The sequence below is a fragment of the Equus przewalskii genome, chromosome 19 (assembly GCF_037783145.1).
Source record: "Equus przewalskii isolate Varuska chromosome 19, EquPr2, whole genome shotgun sequence".
In the NCBI taxonomy this organism is placed as follows: domain Eukaryota; kingdom Metazoa; phylum Chordata; class Mammalia; order Perissodactyla; family Equidae; genus Equus; species Equus przewalskii.
This window is the reverse complement of record NC_091849.1, coordinates 31191756-31216549: the sequence shown is the minus strand read 5'-3', so window position 1 is coordinate 31216549 and position 24794 is coordinate 31191756. Positions and strand designations below refer to the sequence as shown.

The 24794-nt window shown below is 46.9% G+C and overlaps 1 protein-coding gene across 6 annotated transcripts; it reads right to left on the bottom strand.

Moving 5' to 3' along the window:
- Positions 1–379: 379 nt before the first annotated feature.
- LOC103545592 (MHC class I polypeptide-related sequence B-like) lies at positions 380–16499 on the bottom strand. 6 transcript variants are annotated; one of them, XM_070585655.1, is made up of 7 exons: positions 16086–16437; positions 6431–6694; positions 5874–6161; positions 5419–5523; positions 5022–5300; positions 4758–4901; positions 380–2100 (listed from the first exon to the last, which is right to left on the bottom strand). In XM_070585655.1, the coding sequence occupies exons 1-7, from the start codon at positions 16300–16302 to the stop codon at positions 2006–2008; spliced, it is 1392 nt and encodes a 463-aa protein (XP_070441756.1). In that variant the 5' UTR covers positions 16303–16437; the 3' UTR covers positions 380–2005. The 6 variants fall into 6 exon arrangements, with proteins under 6 accessions (XP_070441756.1, XP_070441759.1, XP_070441753.1 ...); XM_070585658.1 differs by lacking the exon at positions 5419–5523 and having other exon boundaries at positions 16086–16499; XM_070585652.1 differs by lacking the exon at positions 16086–16437 and having other exon boundaries at positions 6431–9232.
- Positions 16500–24794: the final 8295 nt, after the last annotated feature.

Sequence of the window (24794 nt, the reverse complement as noted above, 5' to 3'; positions counted from 1 at the left end):
AAATGGATTATCTCACCACAAATATTTCTGACTCTGAAGCCCAAAGGAGTAAAATAGATTCTGAAAGGGCTGTTTGGACACTAATTAATAAATTACTACCATTATGTGAGGGGAAAAAAATCCTCACTCTTTGTTTCTATGACTGTGATTACATTTACCTTACAATTGAGACAAATTCTAACTGGTATATATGTGTACCAACTTTAAGAATAATTATCCTCAATGCATTTAGAATAATAAGTTTGCATAAGGTCCTTTCTGTTTTCTGAAAGTATAACTTGCTGAAGAACCTACCTTAATTTTAATTTAAAATACTAAATGATTTAGGAATTCAACACATCAGAGAATGGCAGATACTGCAATAGAAATGTGAACAAAATTCTTTTTTTCCAGTTTTATTGAGATATAATCGACCCACAGCACTCTCTGAGTTTAAGGTATACAGCACAATGACTTGACTACATAGATTATGAAACGATAGCCACACAAAGTTAAGATTCATCATCTCATAGAGATGAAAAAAGGAAAGAGAAAAGAAATGTTTTTTTCCTTGTGACTCAGGATCCACTTCCCTAGGAACTTTCGCACACACCCTACAGCTGTGGGAAGTAGTCATCATCTTGGACATTACATCCCCTGAACTGAGTTCTCTTAGAGCTGGAAGTTTGTGTCTTTTAATCGCCTTCATCCAATTCCCTACTCGCCACCTCCCGCCTCTGGTAACCACAAATCTGCTCTCTTTTTCTATGACACACCACCATCTGTGTGCCCCAAGACCAGAAGGCGGGAAGGACAGAGCATCCGGGGGACTATCTCACCTCCCCATCGGCCTTGCACAAATCAGTCTGAACTGATGGAGGCAGAGGCTGATGCTTGATTGATTCATCCACATTCTCTGCTCATTTATTCTCTCATCAACTCAGTCCACGTATCTTCAGCAGTCACTTCACCCCAGAAGCACACTGACCCGTAATCTTCTTAATCTGGAAACCCCAGAGCACTGTCCCTGTCCCCCTCCCCTGATGTCACACTTCAGCTTTGCTTCATCACCAGGTGTCACCTCTTCAGGCAGAATTTCCCTCACAAGCTCACCCAGGAACATTGGCCCCAGGTGTCCCATCCCAGCTCCTCCCAGCCCTTTATGCTTGGCTGTGAACCTGTCACTCACTGGGAGTTGGCGGTGATGGAGGTGGAGATTTTTTGAGGCTGTGTCCAGGCATCAAGACACACCTCTCCTTCTCCCCAGAACCTCACACCCTGTCCCTTCCCAGGCACGTAAAGTAAAGCACAGACCAGATATGTGTTTTCAAACAGCATTTAAACAGTTAACAATAGGAAATTATACGGACAAGGTCGATATGAAACAATGCATATACGAGTGTGATAGGGACTGAAGGGCAACTCAAGGTGCCAGGAAAGCTGGTATAAGAGTCCTTGAGTAGGGGCCGGCCTGGTGGTGCAGCGGTTAAATTCACACATTCCACTTCTCGGTGGCCTGGGGTTCGAGGGTTCGGATCCTGGGTGCGGACACGACACCACTTGGCACACCATGCTGTGGTAGGCGTCTCACATATAAAGTAGAGGAAGATGGGTATGGATGTTAGCTCAGGGCCAGGTTCCTCAGCAAAAAAGAGGAGGACTGGCAGTAGTTAGTTCAGGGCCAATCTTCCTCAAAAATGAAAAGAAAGAAAAAAGAGTCCTCGAGTAGAGCCATAACAAAGGAATTCACAGATAAGTCTCACTGATAATAATAGAATTATTAGACAGGTAATATCACAAAAAATAAAAATACTGATAAATAATGTAGTGCAGCTGCAAGGAACTTATATATATTAACACTTTTGATCCTGCAACCACAACTGGAAATAAATACTCTTATTTGTTCCATTTCTTAGATGAGGAAACCGAGGCACCAAGAGGGAAAGTGCTAGTAAGACCCGAGCAGGGAGCTGAATTCAGGCCTCCTGGCTGCAGATTCTAAGCGTCCTCAGTTGAATCAGTGGACTCAGGGGCTGACAGCAGAGACTTGACATCCCAGCGGCTCCGTGCCATTCAGGTCCGTTGGCGCCATCTGGTGTTGAGATTGCAGGCTAACGAGCTCTGGGGAAAGAGAAGCCAATAAGTGTTGAACTGGTTGCACAAGAGTCTTTTTTTATTCCCTCAGGAATTCTCCTTCAGTTGCTCCCAAATCAGGTTCTGCCTTTCTCTGAGGTAAAATAACACCCCCACTTTTTCTCCCTATCACCCCACCCCAGCCCTTGCTGATCTCCTCCCATGACTCCAACATCCTCGCCTGTCCCTGCTTCCACCACCCACCACGCAGGAAGAAGAAAGGGCCACAGGACTAAGGGACAACATCCAGGAGTGGAAAGCCAAGGCCCTCCCCTCCTCTCAAGCCCCCAGTCTCCCCAACACGGTGGGAGGCCTCCCTGAAAGAGAAGCCCCTACTCCTCGGTCCTCCAGGCCTGAGAGTGGTCACACACACACTTCCTTCTCAGGCCTCCTCACCTGCACAAGCATCTGCCCACCGGGGCCGGCGTCTGCTCCACTGGCCCTGCTCCACCACAGGCACTGACCTCCTGCTGCAGCTCAGCCTCCTTCCCTCCCCCAGCCCTGAGCCAGCAGCTCTGAAATGGAAAGCCCATCAGGAAGCTTAGCTGACCAGCAGGCAGAGTCTGTACCGACCTGACCCTGGAGCACCCAATGCTCGCGGAGGTCCGGCCTGGCCGTGACCTTCACACCTGACCCAGGCTCTCAGGTGGCACTTGGCCTTCTTTGCTCCTTCTTGGCCCACCGGCCCCTGGAATCTCAGCTTCAGCCTGAGTGCTGCTGCTGCACGGAGGCTGCCCAGGCCTTCCTGCTCCTGTTTCTAGCAGGGACTCAACTGGACACTGCTCTAACTGCCCAAACTAAATCTGCTTCTCAATGTGAACTCAGGGGTTCACTTTGTTTTGTTTTGTTTTGTTTTGTTTGCAGGGGAAGAGTCACCCTAGCTAACATCTGTTACAATCTTGCTTCTTTTTTCTTCATTCCCCCATGACAAAGCCCCAGTACACAGTTGTGCATAGTTGTAAGTTCTTCTGGTTCTTCTTTGTGAGCAGCCACCGCAGCATGGCTACTGACAGGAAAGTGATGTGGTTCCGCGCCTGGGAACTGAACGCGGAGATCCCCATTTGAATTCCTGTTTTGTTCTCTATGTATTGCAAGGATAGTACGGGAGGAAATCCTATTAAGGTTAGCCAGCTGACAACATAAACACTAGTTTTGGACAGCAAAATTTAAAGTAGGAATATTGAGAAATGAGCACGTCTTTCACACTATTCTTGACTAATGCCCCAGTGACAGGCGGAGGCAACCATTTCTGCCCCAAGGGAACCTAAACTGCTGTTCCCTCTCTGGGGGCCAGAGCAGGATACACCACAGACCCGCAATGCCCTCTGCTCTGGCTCTAACACAGACGGAGCCCCTTGCTGTGGGGAAGGTGACAAACTCTCCCAGTCTGCCCAGGACTGAGGGCCAAGTGAGAAGGATATTAGGTTCAAGGGTGAGAACTTATTTCCCTCTCAAGGGTCACATAAAACTGGTGGGAACAAAAGACCCAAATCCTGGCACCCCACAGCCCTTCACACTTTCAGGCATTGCTTTTCTTCTTTGCCCAAACACAAAACTCCCTCTTCCCCTTTCCTTGCCCCTCAAGCAAACTGGTAGCGGGGAAATTATGTTGACCGTCCCTTCCTCTAAAGTACAGGGCAGTGGCCACCATGGGGAAGAGAACTGGCTCAGGGACAGCCAGGTGAGGCCCCAAACACAGCCCCAGTGCCCACTCTGCATGCCCCCTTGGACTGGACCCCAAGGCGCTGGGCAGGAAAAACCTGCAGGTGGGATATAAACAGTGACCACAGCTGCCCTGAGAATGGGCTGTCCTCTCTCCCCACATGGTCCAGGGCAATCTGCTCTTCTGCTCTTCCATATTATCTTCAAGGAAACTCCAGGAACCATGAGGCCATGCTATGGGAACTGGGAAGGTGTAGAGAACAGGAGGGACCCAAAGGAAACAACACTCGGGAGACGGTTCCTGGAGGAGGAATTGGAGGGTCTACAAAACGGACAGAAGATGACCACCAGTGCTCAGGACCCAACTGTCTTTTGCAAGTGGGACCTCCCAACGGGACATCCTAGGCAGGGCTCAGGCACCAACCAGTGAGCCCCAGGTTGGGCCTCGTGGGTCTTCTACTTGGATTCCTCATAGTGGCTGGAGAATTGGGGGGAGCGGGTACAGGCAGGAAGGGACTACAGGTGTCCCCTCTCATTCCTATGCTTCCCCACTGGGTGACACTCCCACTAGGTCACCGATGCTTTTACTGCTTGCTCCTTCTGATTCCCTGAGCACCCCAGGCCTTTCCTAATGGGCACATGATCCCAACACATTGCCCCTGGATGAGCTGGTGAGCCTAAGTTACAGAGACAGAGGGATGAGGGCACAGCAGGGAGCCACCGTCCTCCTTGCTGCCCAATCCTTATCTGGAGCAAGGAGTGGCTACAGCTGCACACTCAAGGGCCCCAGCCTGGCCTTGGCTGTGGGCAGGACCAAGGGGTGTAGATGCTGATGTGGCCCCCCTTCCCCTCACAAGTACTCTAACCCTCAGCTCTCCTTACAGAGGCTTGTCATCCTCACTTCTATCGTGCATAGGGAGATAAGAGGGCCCTACATCCCAGGCAGAGCCCAACCATGTCCGCTCACTGCCCAGTTTTCTCACCTGTGCTCTCTGCAGCTGGTGTTGTCTTCTTCTTCTTTTTGTAACATAGGACACACACAGTCACGGCAATAAAAACACTACTACTACCACCAAGAGCAAGAGCCAGAATGACTGGCCATTCAAACTGCTGCACCACGGCCTTTCCTGAAAAAGAGCCTTATTACAACCTGCGCACATGAGAGCCACAGCCCTTCTCTCTTCTCTCCCACCCAGGCCCCTGATTCCACCAGGGTCAGGACCCCTCCAGGAGCACCCCAGGCTCACCAGAGGTCACAGGGTGTACAGTGTGGTTCCCGCTGTGTTCCACGTGACACATGAACCTCTGCTCTTCTCCTTGCGGAATCCTTATGGCCACCCAGGTCTGGTAGGTGCCATTGCCATCAGGCAGGACACCCCTAGACTGCTGGGCATCCTGGCTCAGGGGTTCCTCATCCTGAAGCCAGGTCACTGAGATGTTCCGAGGGGAGAAGCCAAAAGCCCAGCACGTCAGGGTGACCATGCCATCCGAGGCCTGGCTGCAAGTCACGTTCACTGAGGGGGGCACTGGGGAAGAAAGCACGAAGCTAGTGAGGCTGGTGTCCCAGCCCCACTCCCCTCTGAGGGAGATGGAGACCACAGGGCTCTCCACACCGTCCCAGCTCTGGCTGAAGCCCTCAGTGACCCAGGACCTTCCCAAGCCTGTCCTTCACCCTAAGGCCAAATTCCTCTAGACTGGCAGGAGGATGGGTGGGATTGAGGTTCACTCTCTTGGATCCACGTGGTGAGGCTGTGAAAGGAGATGAGGGGGTGGTTTGTCTGTGACAGGCAGGCAGGGAGTCAGAGGGACTCGCACCCCAGAAGGAGGCTTCCTCTCCTGCCTGATACCCACCTTCCCAGTTTCAGTGTTCTGTGTAAGGCCACACCGCTTCCCTGGATTATGGACACTGGAACGGTTCATTGCCCTGCCCACCTGTGTGGTTTCTTTATGCAGTGGCTTTAACACAACAGGCAAATCACAACACAAACCCCCATCACAACATATTTGCATCCCATAGTGCAGGGCGGTTTCCTTGGGCAGAGTTGGCGGGGAGGCTCCAGGGGCCTGGAGGACAAGTAGTTCCTGCTCCAGGGTCATACCTGTGTGGTCCATGAAGCCCATCCAGGATTTCTGATATCTCCGCAGTCTTCCACAGAGCTCTCCCTGCACACGGGCATGGTAATCCTTGCTTTGAAAGCCATCTGCTTCCCAGGACTTCTTGATCTCCACAGCCTGGGTCTGAGCCGAGGACTTGGCCACTGTCCACTCATTGGTCTTCGGGTTATAGGAGAGGAAGAGCTCCCCATCATAGCAGAAATGCCACAAGCCCCTGGCGCTGTTGTCTTCTTGGATCTCACAGCCCCGGATCTCCTGGAGGGAGTGAGAGTCTGCCCCCACCGAGCAGTGACTTCTCCATTCTCTGTGTCCCTCTGCCTTCCCTGCCCAAGTGAGAAACTCCAGCCAGGGGGCCCCTCCTTCTGTCCTCCATGTCTTCCTGTGCTGGCTGAGTAATGGCCACCTCCCTGTGGAACTCCACAGCCCCCATTCCCCACCCCCACTTGCCAACAATGCAGTGGAAAGACACAGGTCCTTGCTGTCTGCCCCAAACTTTCCTGGAAAAGACATCATATCACTTGTGTCTCCTCCCCACACTCACCTCCTTTCTGGTCCTGCAGGGCCATGATGTCTGCCAGAGTCATTTTGAGGTCCTTCACCTTCTTTTCTAAGTCTTTTGTCTCTGTGTTCCAGGTTTCTGCTCCAAGGACAGCGCCTGCCCACAGCCCACGGGGCTCTGCCCTGCCTTTCTCACTGTCATAGTGCAGGAAGGGCTGACCATCCAAGTATCCATCAGCAAAAAATCTCGGTTGCACAGATCCATGGTGAGACACCACTGTGAGGTTATAAAGAAGACTGGGGGATCCTGGGCAAGGAGGAGACCACACGAAACTGTCAATTTGTGGAAATTTGTGGAATTTACGGAAATAACTGCACGTAAGATGTTTAATAGAAAAGTTGTGCTGTCCTGAGTCTCTCAGGGTCTGGAGGATGCAGAAAATCCACATGTGCAAAGGCACAAGGATGAGCTTTCCAATGCAGGAAAGCAGGAAAGGGGAAAGGAGGAGAGGGAATTGCAGAAGGTGGGGGATGGAGATGGGCAAACAGGTAGGACAGGTGCCAGGAGAGGGAGGCAGGGGCTGCCTAAGGAGCCAGGTAGCAGACAGGCTGGCCTGCAGGGGGCAACGGAGAGGCAAGAAGGCCATAGTGAAGCGGAGGTCTCATTAGAGCAGAGTGAGGGGACGTGAGGGGCCTGGGATGGGAGGGATCCATGGTCAGGTTGACTGTGGTGCGAAGATGGGATATGGTGAGATGGGGAGTGGGGGTTGAGGGCTCACCATGGGTGGACAACTTGGGGCCCAGGGAGGGTGAGGCTTCAGGCCTCAGGCAAAGGGGTAGATTGTGACACAAGAGAGTTTAGGTTAGGCCATTACCTAAAGGGGTTGTGAAAGTGTGGACCTTGGTCCAGAGTTGAAGAGGCACGGCGAGGCCCCAGGTGGCAAGTTGGATGGACCTGCCAGGGGATGGACCTTTCCCATCCCCTGGGAAAGGCAGGTGGCAGGGTCTCAAAGAGTCAGCGCAGTGTGTCCAAGGGTAGTTGAGACTTAGAAAGGAGCGGGGATAGAAGAGAAAATAGATCTGAAATGCCAAGGAGCTCAGCCTGAGGAAGGAACTACATGGTTGGAGCAGGTCGGGTAGTGGGGCAGGATGTACTTCCAAAGAGGATTGGGTCAGACTTCCAGCACAGGAGGGGCGGTGCTGAATGAAGGCCCACTGTAGGGAAAGGACACAGCCGACCAAATGCCACCAACATGGATTTCAGATAAAGGGAGTAGGCACGAAAGCCCACTGGGGTCAAGGAAACAAAGGGGGCAGAAGGAAGGGCCAGGAGCTGGGCCTTCATGAGAATAAGAGCAGTGTCTTGTCATTGGGGGAGGGGAAGGCAAGACAGGGCAGGAGAGATAATGGTCAGGGCCTGGTACTGGGGGGTGATAGGTGATCCTGGGACAACTTGGGTTACTGTGCTGACAGGACAGGAGGCGTGCTCTGGGTGTGGGTGAAGGGTCTGTGAGAGAGGAGAACTTAGTGAGGACCCCCAGGAAGGTGAGCAAGGTGTGGGGGCAAGGCAAGATACCACATAAGAAGGAGTGATGAAGGACCAGGGAGAGGAGTCCACACCTGTGGGCTGGAGACTGGAGGCCTTATGAGTGTGAGGTCTGGGATGCAGGAGTGGGGTTGGGTGGTGCTAGGTGAAAGGCCCAGGATGAAGCAGGGCCAAGAGCAGGAGCCTGCACTGGAGGGGAGTTAGGAGGATGAAGCACCAAGACAGGCGCAGGTCTGTGCATGAGGGGCTGTGCACTATACCTCAGGGCTCCCCTTGGTGAAGATCCTAGGAGAATGGGGATAGAGGGAAGACTCTCTGGACAAAAGGCACCCCGGAAAGTTAGGGTCCTGGATAGTTCGGAAGAGCCATGCACGTGAAGGTGCCTTGTAGACAATGACCCATGAGGTGTGGAGGAAGGACTTGGAGTGGGGGGAAGTGGGGACGGGAAGCACACAGTAGAGAGGGGTCAGAGAACTGCGGAGAGTAGGGGATGACAGTGGGGAGAGGTTAAAGGACTGAGTGGGCACATGATATGGCAGGGCATGAGGCCAGGAGAGAATCTGGTGTGGGAAGCGGGCATATCAGAAAATTAGAGTTAACAATGGGAAGAGGGAGTTAGAGGGGAGGAGGAGAGCAGAGGCTAGAGAAGTCACAGATGGACTCCCTTAGCCAGAAGCCTTCAGACTCTACCCTCCCTCAATATGAGAGTCAGGAGCAGCCACAGTGCCCACAGCAGGAGCAAATGTGGTTAGAGCCTGGACACCACGTAGGACTCCTGGTCACTAGAAAAAGGCCCCTAACTCTTAGGACTGAGACCCTTGAGAGTTGCCTGCCTGGATTCTCCTTGCTGTCCAAAGCAGGAATTCGGACAGCAGCAGAGAAGACAGTGCTCAGGGCCCTGAAAGGGCAGTGCACAAACTGGTGGGAAGTGTGGTCTGAGCCTCAGACCTCCATGGCCCCCTGAGTGCCATTCAAAGCACTGACCCAAGAAGGAGTTGCAGTCCCAGAGTCGTCAGAAGAACTGAGATCGTCGGACAGGAAGAACAAAATTGGACGGCACACTTAAGGGTAATGGGATATGTCACCCCAAACTATGTCTTTGGTGTCGTGATCCTTTTGAGGGGTATGCACTTGAAAAAAGGCATGTGGGGAGTAACGTCAGCATCATGGCAGAATGAGTTGTTCCCTTGGTCTCTTCCCTCTAAGTTATAACTAAACAGATATTCATGAACCAACAGAGGATTCCCTACACAGCACAAAAGGACACCTGAGAGACCCACGCTGCCATCCATATGAAGGTGGGTGGACTAGATGCCCAGAACGCGGTGGAACTAGGTGAGGGCACCTTTCCACCTCCCCAGCAGCAGTGATCCCAGTCTCAGAATCTCACACAGTGGCCAGGCAGGAGCGTAAATGGAGGCGGGGGAAGCCCAGCCCACGTACAAACGCTTTCTGAGTGGTAGCCTGGCCCGCAGCAGCATCCACAGTGCTGTCATGGCCTCACCTGTGGCAAGGCTCCCCAGTGAGGTGTGCATCTCAGCCACTACATAGGTGCACCTCCCATCGAGCACTCCAACTCAGCTGGCCCCATCAAGCACAGCGACCTGGCCCACCTGAGTGCAACCTGCCAAGTGGTTGCAGCAGCCCTTGCAAACACAGAGTGTCTCTACCACCACAACTACAACAGATACGGCAGGATCAGAAAACACAGCTCCTGCCCCCCTACCCAGTGGTGGCAGGTGGAACCTGTGATGTAACACTACCACAAACGCACCGGCGAAGGATCAATCATCAAACACCAAGAAGAACCACAGGAACATTTCAGAGGAAAAGGAAGATGATGAGTCTCCAGAAACCAAGCCTGAAATCATAAACGTTTACAATCTTAAATGACAAACAATTCAAAATAGCTGTCACAAAGAAACTCAATGAGTTACAAGAAAACTCAGAAAGACAGTGCAATAAACTCAGCAATAAAATTACAGAACAGAAGGAATACTTCACCAAAAAAATTTAAGCAATAAAGGAATCAAAACACAATCTGGCATGAAGAGCACAATGAGATAAAAAATAGTCTAGAAACCATCAAAAGTAGAGCCGAGGTTATAGAGGACACAATTAGTGAACTAGAGACCAGAAATACAGAAATGCTTCAGGTGAAGGAGAGAGAACTAAGATTTTTAAAAAATAAAGAAATTCTTTCAGAAATATCTGACTCAATTGGCAAAAGCAATATAAGGATTATAGGTACTCTAGAGGGAGAAAGGAGCAGAGAGCTTGTTCAAAGAAATAAGAGCTGAGAACTCCCCAAACTGAGGGAAGAAACTGGACTTACAAGTACATGAAGCCAATAGAACTCCTAATTACGTCGATGTAAAGAGACTTTCTCCAAGGCATATCAAAGGAAAACTGGCAGAGGTCGATGACACAGAAAAAATATTAAAAGCAGCAAGGCAGAGCAAACTAACCTACAAAGCAACCCTTATCAGGCTTTCAGGGGATTTCTCACCAGAAACTTTACAGTACAGGAGAGAAGGGAATGATATATTCAAAATACTGAAAGACCAATCTTACAGCCAAGATTACTCTATCCAGTGAAACTATTCTTCAGATATGATGGAGAAATAAAAGCTTTCCCATATAAACAAAGGTCGAGGGAGTTCATCGCCACCAGACCTGCCTTACAAGAAATGATGAAGGAAGCCCTCCTAGCTGAAACAAAAAGGCAAAGGTTTACAAAGCTTTGAGCAAGCAGATAAATAGACAAAATCAGAAATTGAAGCTATCAGAAGAGGTTAGCAAACACTTAATTATGACATAAAAGATAAAGGGAAGAAAGCATCAAAAATAAATATAAACACTTCAATTTAATCATGCACTCCCAACACAAAACAGAATGTGTGACAACAGTAACTCAGAAGGGGAAGAGGAAAGAGGTCGAACCTGCTTAGCCTAATGGAGATTAGAGGCTAGCAGAAAACGGAATATCTTGGCCGGCCTGGTGGTGTAGTGGTTAAGTTTGCGCACTCTTCTTCAGCGGCCAGGGGTTTGTGGGTTCGGATCCGGGGTGTGGACCTAGCCCCACTCATCAAGCCATGCTTTGTTGGCATCTGACATAAAATAGAGGAAGAGTGGCACAGATGTTAGCTCAGCGACAATCTTTCTCAAGCAAAAATACGAAGATTGGCAACAGATCTTAGCTCAGGGCCAATCTTCCTCACTAAAAAAAGGGAAAAAAAGAAAATGAACTATCTCGTCTATGAGATGTTTTATACCACCCTCATGGTAAGCACTCAACAAAAAGTCACAGCAGAGCCACAAATCATAAATAAAGAGAAAACTGAGAAAACCATTACACTGAAATGGCAGTCAGAAATACAAGAGAAGAAAAACAGTGGAAATATAGAACCGCCAGATAAAAAGAGATAAAATGGCAGTATTAAGCCCTCATTTATCAATAATCACTCTAAATGTAAACGGATGGAATTCCCCAATCAAAACACACAGGGTGGCTGGAGGGATTAAAAAACAAGACCCAGTAATATGCTGCCTCCAGGAAACACATCTCAGCTCTAAAGACAAACATAGGATCAGAGTGAAAGGATCAAAGATGATACTCCAAGGAAATGGCAAGCAAAGGAAAAGAGGTGTTGTCATACTTCTAACAGACAAAGCACATTTCAAGATAGAAAAGACAATGAGAGCTAAAGAGGGGCAATATATAATGATGAAGGGACATTACACCAAGAGGACATAGCACTTATCAAGATATATGCACCTAATGCAGGAACACCATAGTATATAAAGCAACTACTAGCAGACCTAAGGGCAGAAACTGACAGCAACACAATAACGGTACGGGACCTCCACTACCCACTTATATCAATGGCTAGATCATCGAGACAGAAATTCAACAAGGAAACAGTGGCCTTAAATGAAATGCTAGAGCAGATGGGCTTTATATACATACATATGTATATATATATATATATATATATATATATATATATATATATAAACATTCCATCCAAAACAGAATATACATTCTTCTCAAGTGCACATGGGACATTCTGAAAGAGAGACCACATGTCGGGAAACAAGGCAAGCCTCGACAAATTTAAGAAGACTGAAATCGTATCAAACATCTTTGCCCACTACAATGCTATAAAAGTAGTAATCAACTACAAGGAAAAAGATGGGACGGGCACAAATATGTGGAGATTAAACAACATGCTACTGAACAACCATTGGATCAATGAAGAAATCAAGGAGAAATAAAAAATATCTGGAAACTAATGAAAATTAAAACATAACATACCAACATTATGGGATGCTGCAAAAGCGGTACTAGGCCTACCTCAACAAACAAGAAAAATCTCAAATACATAATGTTAAGCTACACCTAAGAGAACTAGAAGAAGAAGAACAAAGCCCAAAGTCAGCAGAAGGAGGTAAATAATAAAAATCAGAGCAGAAATAAATGAAATAGAGACTCAAAAGCAGTACAAAGCATCAATGAAACTAAGAGCTGGTTCTTTGAGAAGATAAACAAAAGTGACATGCCCTTAGCCAGACTCACTAAGAAAAAAAGAGAGAAGCCTCAAATAAGTGAAACTAAAACTGAGAGAGGAGAAATTACAATAGTTATCACAGAAATGCAAAGGATTATAAGAGAATGTTATGAAAATCTATAAGCCAACAAATTGGATAGAGAATACACGGATAAATTCTTAAAACTCATACAATCTCCAGAAATTAAATCAACAAGAAATAGACAATCTGAAGAGACCAATCACAAGTAAAGAGAGAAACAACTATCAAAAACCTCCTAAGAAACAAAAGTCCAGGACCAGCTGCCTTCTCGGGAGAATTTTACCAAACATACAAACAGAGTTAATACCAATTCTTCTCAAACTATTCAGAAAATTTGAAGAAGACAAACACTTCCTAACTCATTCTATGAGGCCAATATTAGCCAGATACCAAAACCAGACAAGGACAACACAAGGAAGCAAAATTACAGGCCAATATCACTGATGAACATACATGCAAAAATCCTCAACAAAATACTGGCAAACTGAATACAGCAATACATTAAGAGGATCATACACTGTGATCAACTGGGATTTAGACCAGGGATGCAGGATGGTTCAACATCCACCGATGAATCAATGTGATATACAACCTCAACAAAATGAGGAATAAAAATCACATGATCATCTCAACAAGTACAGAGAAAACATTTGACAAGATCCAACATCCATTTATGATAAAAACTCTCAATAAAAAGAGCATAGAAAGAAAGTACCTCAACATAATAAAGGCCATATATGACAAACCCACAGCCAACATCATACATAACAGTGAAAAATCGAAAGCCAACCCTTGGAGAACAGGAACAAGACAAGGATGCCCACTCTCACCACTCCTATTCAACATAGTACTGGAGGTTTTGGCCAGAGCAATTAGGAAAGAAAAAGAACTAAAGGGATCCATGCTGGACAGAAAGAAGTAAAACTCTCACTGTTTGTGGATGCCATGATTCTACATATAAAAAACTCTCAAGAATCCAACACAAAATTGATATAAATAATCAACAACTACAGCAAAGCTGCAGAGGAGAAAATCAACCTACAAAAATCAGTTGCATTTCTATACACAGAGAATGAACTAGCAGAGAAGTCAAGAATACAATACTACTTACAATCACAACAAAAAGAAGAAAATATCCAGGATTAAAATTAACCAAGGAGGTGAAAGACCTATACACAGAAAACTATAAGACATTATTGAAAGAAATCAAAAAGACAAAAAGAAATGGAAAGATATTCCATGCTCATGGAGTGGAAGATTAGACATACTTAAAGTGTCCATATTACCTAAAGCAATCTATAGATTCAGTGCAATCTCAATCAGAATCCCAATGACATTCTTCATGGAAATAGAACAAAGAATCCTAAAATGTATGCGAAACAACAAAAGACCCCGAATAGCCAAAGCCATCCTGAGAAAAAAGAACAAAGCTGGAGGCAGCACAGTCCCTGACTTCAAAATATGCTACAAAGCTATAGCAGTCAAAGCAGTATGGTACTGGCACAAAAACAGACACACAATCAATGGATCAGAACTGAAAGCCCAGAAATAAACCACACAGCTATGGACAGCTAATTTTCAAAGGAGCCAAGAACATACAACAGAGAAAGGAAAGTCTCTTTAACAAACGGTGATGGGGAAACTGGAAAGCCACATACAAAAGAATCAAAGTAGACCGTTATCTTGCACCAAACACAAAAATTAACTCAAAATGGATTCAAGACTCAAATGTAAGACCTGAAACCACAAAACTCCTAGAAGAAAATAGAGGCAGTACACTCTTTGACTTCAGTCCTAGCACCATCTTTTCGAATATCATGCCTACTCAGGCAAGAGAAACAAAACAAAAAATAAACAAATGACACTACTTCAAACTTTTAAAAAGCTTATGCTAGGCAAAGGACATCATGAACAAAATGAAAAGACAACCCATCAACTGAAAGAAAATATTTGTAAATCAAATAGCCAACAAGGAGTGAATTCCAAAATATATAAAGAACTCATACAAGTCAACATCAAAGAAACAATCTGATCAAAAAATGGACAGAGCATAGGAACAGACATTTCACCAAAGAAGATACACAGATGGCCAACAGGCACATGAAAAGACGTTCAACATCGCTAAGAAGTAGGGAAATGCAAATCAAAATTACAATCAGGTATCACCTTACACCTGTCCGAATGGCTATAATGAACAAGACAAAAAATGACAAATTTTGGAGAGGATGTGGAGAAAAGGGAACCCTCATTCACTGCTGGTGGGAATGCAAACTGGTACAGCCACTATGGAAAACAGAGATTTCCCAAAAAATACAAAATAGAAATACCATAGGATCCAGCGATCCCACTATTGGGGTTCCATAGTGGGATACCATAGGATCCCAAAAGACATCCAGTTATCCCAAAGAACATGAAATCAACAATATGAAGAGATTTATGCACTCCTATGTTCTTTGAAGCATTATTCAAAATAGCCAAGACATGGATGCAACCCAAGTGCCCATCAACTCATGAATGGATAAAGAAAATGCGATACACATACACAATGGAATGCTACTCAGCCATAAAAAAAAATCCCATTTGCAACAATATAGATGGACCTCGAGGGTATTAAATTAAGCAAAATAAGTCAGACAGGGAAAGACAAACACCATATGATTTCACCCATATACAGAAGATAAACACATAGATAAGGAGAACAGATTAGTGGTTACCAGAGGGGAAGAGGGTGGGGGGTTGGGCAAAGGGGTAAAGGGGCACATATGTATGGTGACAGACAAAAACTAGACTATTGGTGCTGAGCACGATGCAGTCTATACAGAAATTGATATATAATAGCATACACCTGAAATTACACAATGTTATAAACCAATACAACCTCAATGAAACAATTTTTTTTCAAAAAAAAAAAAGCAAATGCAGGGAGAAGCTTTGTCTGAACTCCCCTTATCTATCTAAAGACAAGTCTTCCAAAAGGAACTCAACTGGCACAGATCTCAGGCGAGTTTCATTAACCAAAGATGACTGATTCTTATGACAGGAGAGGAGACACCATGCCCTAACTTTGTCACAAACTACCAAATCCCCCATCTATTCTTCTAAGGGCCCATTCATCTTTCCTATATCATCTACTCTCCTTACAGACCACCTCCCCTTCCCTATTAAGATGGATGTGATCCTGAATTCTGAGGCACTCTTCAGATTAAGGGATCTTCCTGGGGGGGGGGGGGGCTCTCCTGGATACAGGAGGTACACCTGTTAAGAAACTTCGGTTTGTTTTTCTCTTCTTAATCTGTCTTTACAGTGGTCTCAGCTAAGAACTCAGAAGGGTAGAAGGAAAATTATTTTTTCTCCCCTACAACCCCAAGTAGAGCAAAGAGATTAAGGTGAGGCCAGAAAATGGCGGGGTGGGGTGGGAGGTCGGGGGAGAATGCAAGGTCCAGCAAAGAGTGGAAAACCAGGGTTGAGGCGGTGGAAACCAGCCTCCTCCAGCTACTCTCCCCACCCCAAAGGCCCGGTGGCTCCACCCTCGATGCAGACTGGAAACAACCCCACTCACCAGTGGCGACATCCACGGGAGCAAAAAGGGCAATGCTGGCCAGGAAGGGCAGGACAGAGCACAGCCACATGGCTGGGAATTTGTCAACCTCCGGCCGGTCCACAAGCCTCAAGCTCAGCTGAGGCAGGAAAGTGCCGGAAAAACTTTTTAACTCTGCCCGCCCCAGCTCTGCAGGTTCCCTCCCAGAAAACATTGTCATATCACACGGTCCAATCATGAGCAAGGAGTGAGGGCTACATGCGAAGAAACGTCACTTCCTCTCCCAGGGAGCCCAGACAAAGCCAAAACAGCCACCGGCAGGAATGGACAACATTGCCAAGTCAAGGGCTATGAAACGCCTGAGATTGAGGACCCCTGTGTAGGTTAAAGGCCAAGTGAGCACAGCCAAATAGCAGGGACAGGCTCTGGGCAGCTGAGTGTTAGGGCCCCAGCCTCAGAGGCACCCAATCACTGCAGCCCTCCCACCAAAGCGGACTTCCTGCCACAGACCAGTGCTGGTCTCACTGAGCCCCTGTACAGACATGCCACTGGCCTCCCTTTCTGTGTCTTCTTCCTGCCTTCAGCCACCTCTGCCTCCCAGAAGTAACTTCCCCAGTTGAATCACTCAGAGTCGAAACTCACTTAGATTCCAGCCATTAGAATCTCCTCCTCTTCCTCCCAGTGACTCCAGATCCAGTCAGGTCCTCTTTCATGGGGCCACATCTTGCAAGTGTCTGAGCGCTCCCAGGGGACCTCTCTGTTCAGTCCCTGGGGGTCACAAGCCTAATGAGGCGGCTCCCCACTATGCAATCCAACACTCACCTCTCTCCAGATTCCCCTTTCCAACCTGCCTCAGGACATCTGCACCTCTGCGAACATCTGCCCCTCAAATCCAAGAGGTCTACAAGCAAACTACACTACCCACCACACCAACCTCTCCCCATCTCCTAGTTCCCTTAGCTTCCTTGGTCCCTTCTGATCCCCCTTTCCCCTGCCTCATGGACTCAAAGTCAGCTCCTCCAAACCCTTTTCAATCCCACAGCCACTACCTTAGTCCAGGCTTTCACGTACCTCAGCCTAGAAAACTGCAAAGGCTTCCTGAACACTGTGCCTGTCCCCAGGTAGAACCATAAGGCCCCATTGTGTGTGTGAACACACAATGCCTCCACTCCACCCACAAAACCCACAGCTGCCACAACCTGCTGTCTGGCAGCACCCCCATTTCTCTGGCGGCATGTCCCCTGGGTTACTGTAAGAGTGGACTCCCCCCATCTCCTCACTCTGTCCCACCAAGATGCCACTGCTGAAGCATCTCCCTCCTCTGCATTACTCTCACCTCTGCCTTCCAACCCATCAGACCTGCACATGCTAATAGATCATCCCAATTAGATGGTGGTCATGGTGGCACAACCTCAGGCTTATACTAAAATCCACCTAACATACACTTTACAGGGTGAAGTATGTGATAAATGAACTATGTCTCAATAATAATCACAATAATGCCATCCTGAAAGACTCCTTCTACTGAAAGCTGTGTCTTACCCACAACAGACATCTCTTGGTCTTTGGAACATCTCACCCATGCTCCTCAACCTTGGCAGCTTCCTAGAACCACCTGGAGAGTTTCTACTATCCATATGCCCAAGCCAAGGGCAAAACCAATTGAATCAGTATCCCTTGGGTTGAGCCTAAGCCTTAGTATCTTTTCAAGCTCCCTCGGCGATTTCAACGTGTAGGTGACTTTTAGAACCACTTGTCTAGCCCAGGGTGTGAACCTCTCTCATGCTGCCAAGCGAGTCCTGCCTTGAACCCCATCCTACCAAATTATACTCCCCTCACTAGATAATCAGCCACCCAGGAGCAGGAACTATGTTCATTTCACCTTTGTCTCCCCTCAAAACGCTTTTTAAGTTGAAGTATACCCATCATTAATAACCATTCCACTAAGACCCTTCCCCTACACTCATCTGTGGATGGAAATGTCAGGTAACAGAAAGTTTAACAGTTTCTTGGGTTTCACAGCCATTTTTATGAATTAATTTCTTTGACCATCACAATATATTTAGCTAGACAGGAGATGGGTCCTGTCCCATCTCAGAGAGATTCTTTCGATTGCTAAAGATCACGAGGGGAGTGAGAGGGTAGAGAGGCAGATGGAACCCAGCTCTCCTGCCAGCTGGTCTCAAGCCCTTCCCAGCAGGACATCAACCCTCCTTGAGGACTTCTAGGTGTGCCAGCTCCAGCAAACTGGCCCATTTAGCTCATCCCTCCCCACCAAGAAAAGACTTTTAATACTTTGATAATATGAATATGAATAAGAATATGTTAGGTTTCTTTCAAGGCATTTAAAGATGTTTGGAAGGGAGATGAAGCCACAGGCATTCTTTCTAGGGGGGAGGAGAGGCTCTGAAGTTCTAGGGCTCCGGGTTTGGGGTGCTCCCTGCGAACTAGGCATGGCTGCCCTTCCCCCAACAAGCCACCCAGGTCGTCTTCTGAACAAATCGTTTCCCCTCCACCCCGCCTTGCTTCCAGCCCCCTGCTTTTCTGTCCCATCAACTACGTTTTCTCATCCACTCTCGCCTTTGGACCCCAGACTCACAAGCAAGGCTGAGTCTTCCTCTTCGCAGGTTTTCGGCGCCACTGCTGCATCAGGAAGAGAAACTGAAAAACCCAGAGCGGATGCTTGCATAAAGGCTGCGTTTCCCTAGGCGGCCCCTGGGCTCATTTTCAAGTGGGCTGGGCCGGAGATTACAGGGCTGATTGACACCCGCCCTCCCGCAACCCTGGCTTGAAGGAAAGAAAAGTTGCTCATTGTTCTAAAAGCAGAATAAAGGCGCTTATGGGCAGAGTGGGAGGGGAGCCAGCTGCACTTCGGTTTCTGGCTCCCAAACTCCTGGGAGGTTACTCCTGCCCATTGTGAAAATGCAGCCCTGCCGGGGTCCCCAGAAATTCGAAGTCAGAACGGGGATCTGGAATCTGGCTTATTTTAAACAGCATCAGAGGTGATCCTGAGGCAGCCTCCTCCTCCACAGTGCCTGGACCTTCGATTCTCACAGTAGAAAACCCTTCCTACGGCCTGGCTTCCCCCCGGAAGGAAAGTCTCCACCATGAGACCTTCCTGTTTGAATCCAGCTCCAGCCGGCCCCGGTAGCACTTTACAGCTTACAAAATCCTCAAGCAAAAGCCCACTCAGGTCTTCGTACCTGACCTCTGCAGATGGAGGCAGTGATGCGGGTTGACCACGGGGCTGACATATGCAGGGAATAAAATGTAAAGGACAGAGTGGGGAAAAAGAGGGGGAAGGGAGGAAAGTGTTGAAGAAAGGAAGAGAGAAGAAGAAAAAGCATGGAAGAAAACTAAAGGGGAGAATAAATTTCAAAAGATTTAATACTATTATTTCTAACCTTTATTTTCCCCCTCTGTGTAGTTTGTCATTTAACACTTCACTTCAGCTGTTTGATCCATCTCTGAATGCATGAACAGATGGCTGCTGTTGTTACTGCCAGACCATTTGAGAGAAAGTTGCAGAGAAGAACGTTTTCCCTCCAGATGTGTCAGTGTGAGTCTTTTAGCAACAAGAACAAAGTGTTTTGTTGTTTTTACATAACCAAAGTACAAAGTTCAAAGAGGTTAATATTTTTAAAACGAGCTTCATTGGGGCGTACTTTACATGTAATACAGTGCATCTATTGGAAATGCACAGCTGGCTGAATTTTGGCAATTGCACACACCCACGTCACCACTCCCACAGTGAAGATGTAGGTCATTTCCATCCATGGTTCCCAAAGAAAGGTCATGTGATAAAATGCTTTGCCGCTAATAAAAGGCATAAGCTAGATTTTAATGTGTTGCTATGAAAAAATGTGTCCAACACACTGTGAAGCTCTTGTCAAAGGTTAAGAACAAGCAGGATTTTAATGCCACTCATCGCACTTACATAATATGGGTTTGAAATGGGGGGACCTAGAAGATACCTCACCTAAGGTCTCTAGGAAGTGGGAGTGGGACTTTGACTTTCTCTGAATTCTTGGAAATTTATCTTTAGTGTAATTTTCCATTTGCATGGGAGTCAGGGAGAGAATATCTCACTTTTAAAATATTGTAAAACTAAGCCCTAAAACTCAGTAAGTTACAGATTTTTGAAAACCAAAATGTTAATTAAAACCCAGCACTAGATACTTCCTCCCCTAAGACAATCCTTCACCTTTCCATAGTGCTGGATCCTTCTTAAATTGCTTCTGAAAGGAATGATTTTAGTGCAGTAGACAGACAAGTCACAACTAAGATAAAAGGCAAGGGCTAGAAACAAAAGAAGGGAAAAATTAATTGCAGGCACTGGGGACCCTGTCACAGTGACACTCCACCACATTCGAACCCAACCCTGCGTTGCCAAACTGCCCTCGGGTCTTCGACAAAGTCAAGGCAGATCTTGTTCCCTGAGCATGGATTTGCCCTGGAGAGAGGTCCAAGGCTTCTGGAGCAAGTCTGAAGAATCACACTGACTTCCTGATCTCAAGAACTTTCAGGGCCCAGCCCCATGGCCTAGTGGTTAGGTTTGCAGGCTCCACTTCCCACGGCCCAGGGTTTCGTTGGTTCGGATCTTGGGTGCAGACATGGCACCGCTTGTCAGGCCACATTGAGACAGCATCCCACGTACCACAACTAGAAGGACCTACAACTAAAAAAAATTCACAACTATGTGCTAGGGGGATTTGGGGAGAAAAAAGCAGAAGAAAATAAAAAGAGGATTGGCAACAGTTGTTAGCTCACGTGCCAATGTTTAAAAAGAAAAAAAGAAGTGTCTGGCTATAGGTTGCTGAAAAAATGACAACAGAGGACCAAAAAAATCGCACCCTTAAAAACAAAAAGGAGAACTTTCAAGACTGCGCAAAGGCAGTGTCTGTAAGAGGATCCAGCCCATTTGGGTGAGGCTCCCTCGTTGGCAGTGGCCTGAAGCAGAGGACTCAGAAGAGATGTACAGGTGGATGTGAGGCCATGAGGGGCTTCCTAGACAGCTGTGCTTTGCTCAGGTGAGGGGTGGGGTGGCAGCAGGGAGGCAGGAACTCAAGCAATAACCTCAGAGAAAGGGAGTGCAGAAGGAAGTGCCGCAAGCCTCCACACTCCTCCTTCCTGCCCACACCTCCCACTCCGGCCTCCCTCAGCCCACCCTGTAGGGGGAAGTACAGAGACCCCAGCAGAAAGCGCAGGCTTCATGGGCCTTGTGATGGTGCCTGGCTCCCTTCTTCAGGAGACTGCTGGTGAGGTCAAACTGGGAGAAGACTGCAAAAGTTATCCTTGAAAAGGAGGCCCTGATTTCCCATCCTGGTTTATTTACCAAATTCACCTTAATAGCATACAAAAACAAAACAAAACAAAATTCCCCTGTGATTTTTCTGGGCAACAGACGGTCCTGTACTCTCCCCATGCCTCATGGGCTTCCGGCCTCACTGCACTGAGGCTCCAGGCTCCAGACCTGCTGCCATCAGGCCGGGTCCCTCTCCTCCTGGACTCTTCACCTCCTGTCAACCTCACTCTGCTTATTTCTGCTTCCTCATCCTTTTTCACTCCCTAGACCTGGCTCCTGAATATCTCTCACCCTCTTCAAAGGCTTTCTCTTCCTGCTTACAAATTCCTTAAACTTCAGGACAAAACAAACCACCAATGGAGAAATCCTGCAGGTATCCTGGGGCTCCCAGTCTGGACATCAGCCCCCACTTCCACTCACCCCTCTCTCTGTGTAAATGGAGAGTCAAAGGCCCTAATGTGGCATCTCAGAAACCTCCCCACTTTGGCACTGCATGCAACCATTGGTGTTATGAGGGTAAACAAATTTTTGGGACCTCTGTCCCTGGTCTCATAGGTGAATCTAACAAGCAAGCTGTGGAGGCTTAAAGTCAGTACAAAATCCAGGCTGCACTGTGAAGCAGCCATGCAGGCCATCTTAAGCCTGTGTTAGAATGAATATGCAACCCCACATCTCACGACTGAAGATGCCCGCTGGACAGATCCACAACAGAAAAGGTAAAGGGTACCTCGCTCTCACATTTCCCAGCAGCATTTCTTAAAGATTGAGGGAAAAAGTAAGACCATGGTCGTCGCCTCCCTCCACACATAGACAACACCAACACTCCAAACTTTGTTTGATGCATAACCAGAAAGTTCTTGTTTGTATTATCCTCGAAGTATATGACTATCAGATGCATAAGCCCTTTCCTACACATACACTGCTTTGCTAGAAAGTATATACACTGCACTCAGATCTGTAGAGCTCAGAGCAGTTCCTCAGAACACTCAGCTGGGCTGTTTCCTGGGACTTGAGCTCCTCACTTTGATTGTCAAGTGAATTCCTTAATTAACCTTTACCTGGACTCCTTATTTCAGCTGACGTGTGCACATGTGCTTTTATTTCAGGACATGGGACAATGATATTCATCAGATCTGCGGACTATGGAGACCCCCTGTCCCCCAGATGCTTAAAGCACCGTGCAGTAGAGAGGAGAAGAGAGTGGGGGGCGCCCCTGACTCCAAGTCTGCTGATCACTCCCAGCAAAAGGATACTGAAAAGAAGTTCAGGACAGTCCCTTCCCTCCAGGGACCAGGCAGGGATGTCAGAGCCGCCAGGAGAGGTTGTGAAAGTCCATCAAAGAAAAATCATTACAAGAAAATCCCTATATCACACTTTGAAACTCACGAAAATGATCGGAAAACCAAACCCCTAGCTCAGGTGACATCACTGAGGTTGGCTGTAAGGCTTTGTGAGACCTGTAGGGAGAAAGAAGGACATTTCTAGGACTGCAGCCCAATAGCCCCTGTGTCTTGGGGCCTCCAGAAAGGACCCTCTCTCTTTAGCAGTGCTGAAGAAGTTCTTTGGACTTCTGAGGTTTTTATTCTTATTTGTTGACTTTGTAGATGTTGAGTTCTTTGAACATCTTGGAGTTAATTTGCTTTGACCTTGTCTAAGTGTGAAATCTGAGACTGTGCCTGAAGCAGGAAACAAGGGACTGGCCCTGTGACCATGGCCCCAAGTGAAGGTCAATTTTCTGTGTCAACTTGCCTAGGCCACAGTACCCAGATCTTTGATCAACGTTTTTCTAGATGTTTCTGTGAACTTATTTTTTTAGATGAGGTTAATATTTAAATAGGTAGAGCTTGAGTAAAGCAGATTACCTTCCAAAATGCAAGTGAGCTTTATGCAATCAGCTTAAGGTCATAACAGAAAAATATAATCCTGTCCTCCCCCAAGGCAGAGGAACTCATGGGGAGACTGCTTTCAGACTTGAACTTCAGCATCAGTTCTTCCTGGGGTCTCCACTTGGTGTCCTACCCTACCCCACAGATTTTGGACTTGACGACCTCTGCAATCACATGAGCCAATTCCTAAAACTAAATATCTCTCCGTATATATATATATTCAAACATATGTTTTAGATACATAAATGTACATATAAAATATGTATATTTTCATCTATAAGTACATATTGTGTATATTATATAATATAATATAAAATAGAAATGCTCTATAAAAGTAAATATGCAGATAGTAAATACATTTAATATAAGTATATATTAGAAAGTAACACACAAGCACACACACACATAAATATATCGTCTAAAGCACTCTCCCTAAATGTTTCAAATGCTCCAGCTTGCCTAGTAATATTCTAGCTTTAGCCTTAACTAAATGTTAGTTTAGCCTTCACATCTAAATATTTATATTTTCCTTGGTGTTGACTTTTATAATTCCTGTATGTTGCATTGGTTTGTTGCAGTAAGCCAGCTTCAATCAGTTGTGGAATTCAGACAAGGAAGCAAACGGGTGGTTTTCCAGTGAATTACTGCTAACACCATCTTAAAAATGTACCAACACTGAATCCAGTCACTTCTCGCACTTCAACTGCTTCCATCCTGGAACCATCGTCTACGACAGTGAACAGGTAGGCCTTCCAGCTGGGCTCCTTGCTGACCCCCACGCCTGCTGTCCATGACCCATGTAACAGACAAAGTGTCACATCTCTGAAATTGTGCCTTAGAACATATCCTCTCCACCACATCCCACAGAACACCCCAGTGTGCTCCCTTCTTACGCAGAATGGAGCCCAGTCCCTCACATACAAGGCCCTCAGGACAGGGCCCCTCTGACCACTCTCGGCTCATCTCATCACTCTAAGCCTGGCTCACTCGTCTGTACTCATATCAGTCACTGGACACTGCCCAGTCCTGTCTCAGGGCACCTGTTCCTGCTGTGAATCCCCATGTGTATCTCCTCCCTAAGGCTGCTCCTCGCACCATTCAGGTCTCACTCACGCATCCAGTAGTCAAGTCCACAGAAACATCATGTCCAACACAACTGTCTGAAATGTAATGTCCTGCCATCTCCCCTCACCAATCTTCTAGCCCAAGCATATTTTTCTCCACAGCAATTATCACTAATTATATGTTTATTGTCATTACCACTAACATATATGTTCTTTGAGCAAGAGGTCTTGTCTGTTCCTTCACCGCTGTATCCTCAGCATCATCCCCAGCACACAGTTGGGGCTCAGTAAATGTGTCAAATGAATGACTATGTCAGTACAGCGATTCGGAGAAGAATTTGACCATGTACATGAAAAGGCTTAAAAATCTTTGAACTCTTTGACCTAATACGTACCATTTGAGTGGCCTATGAATTTTAAACATCCCAAGTATAGAGGAATCTTTATGCAAAACAGTGCTTGCCAAATCATTATT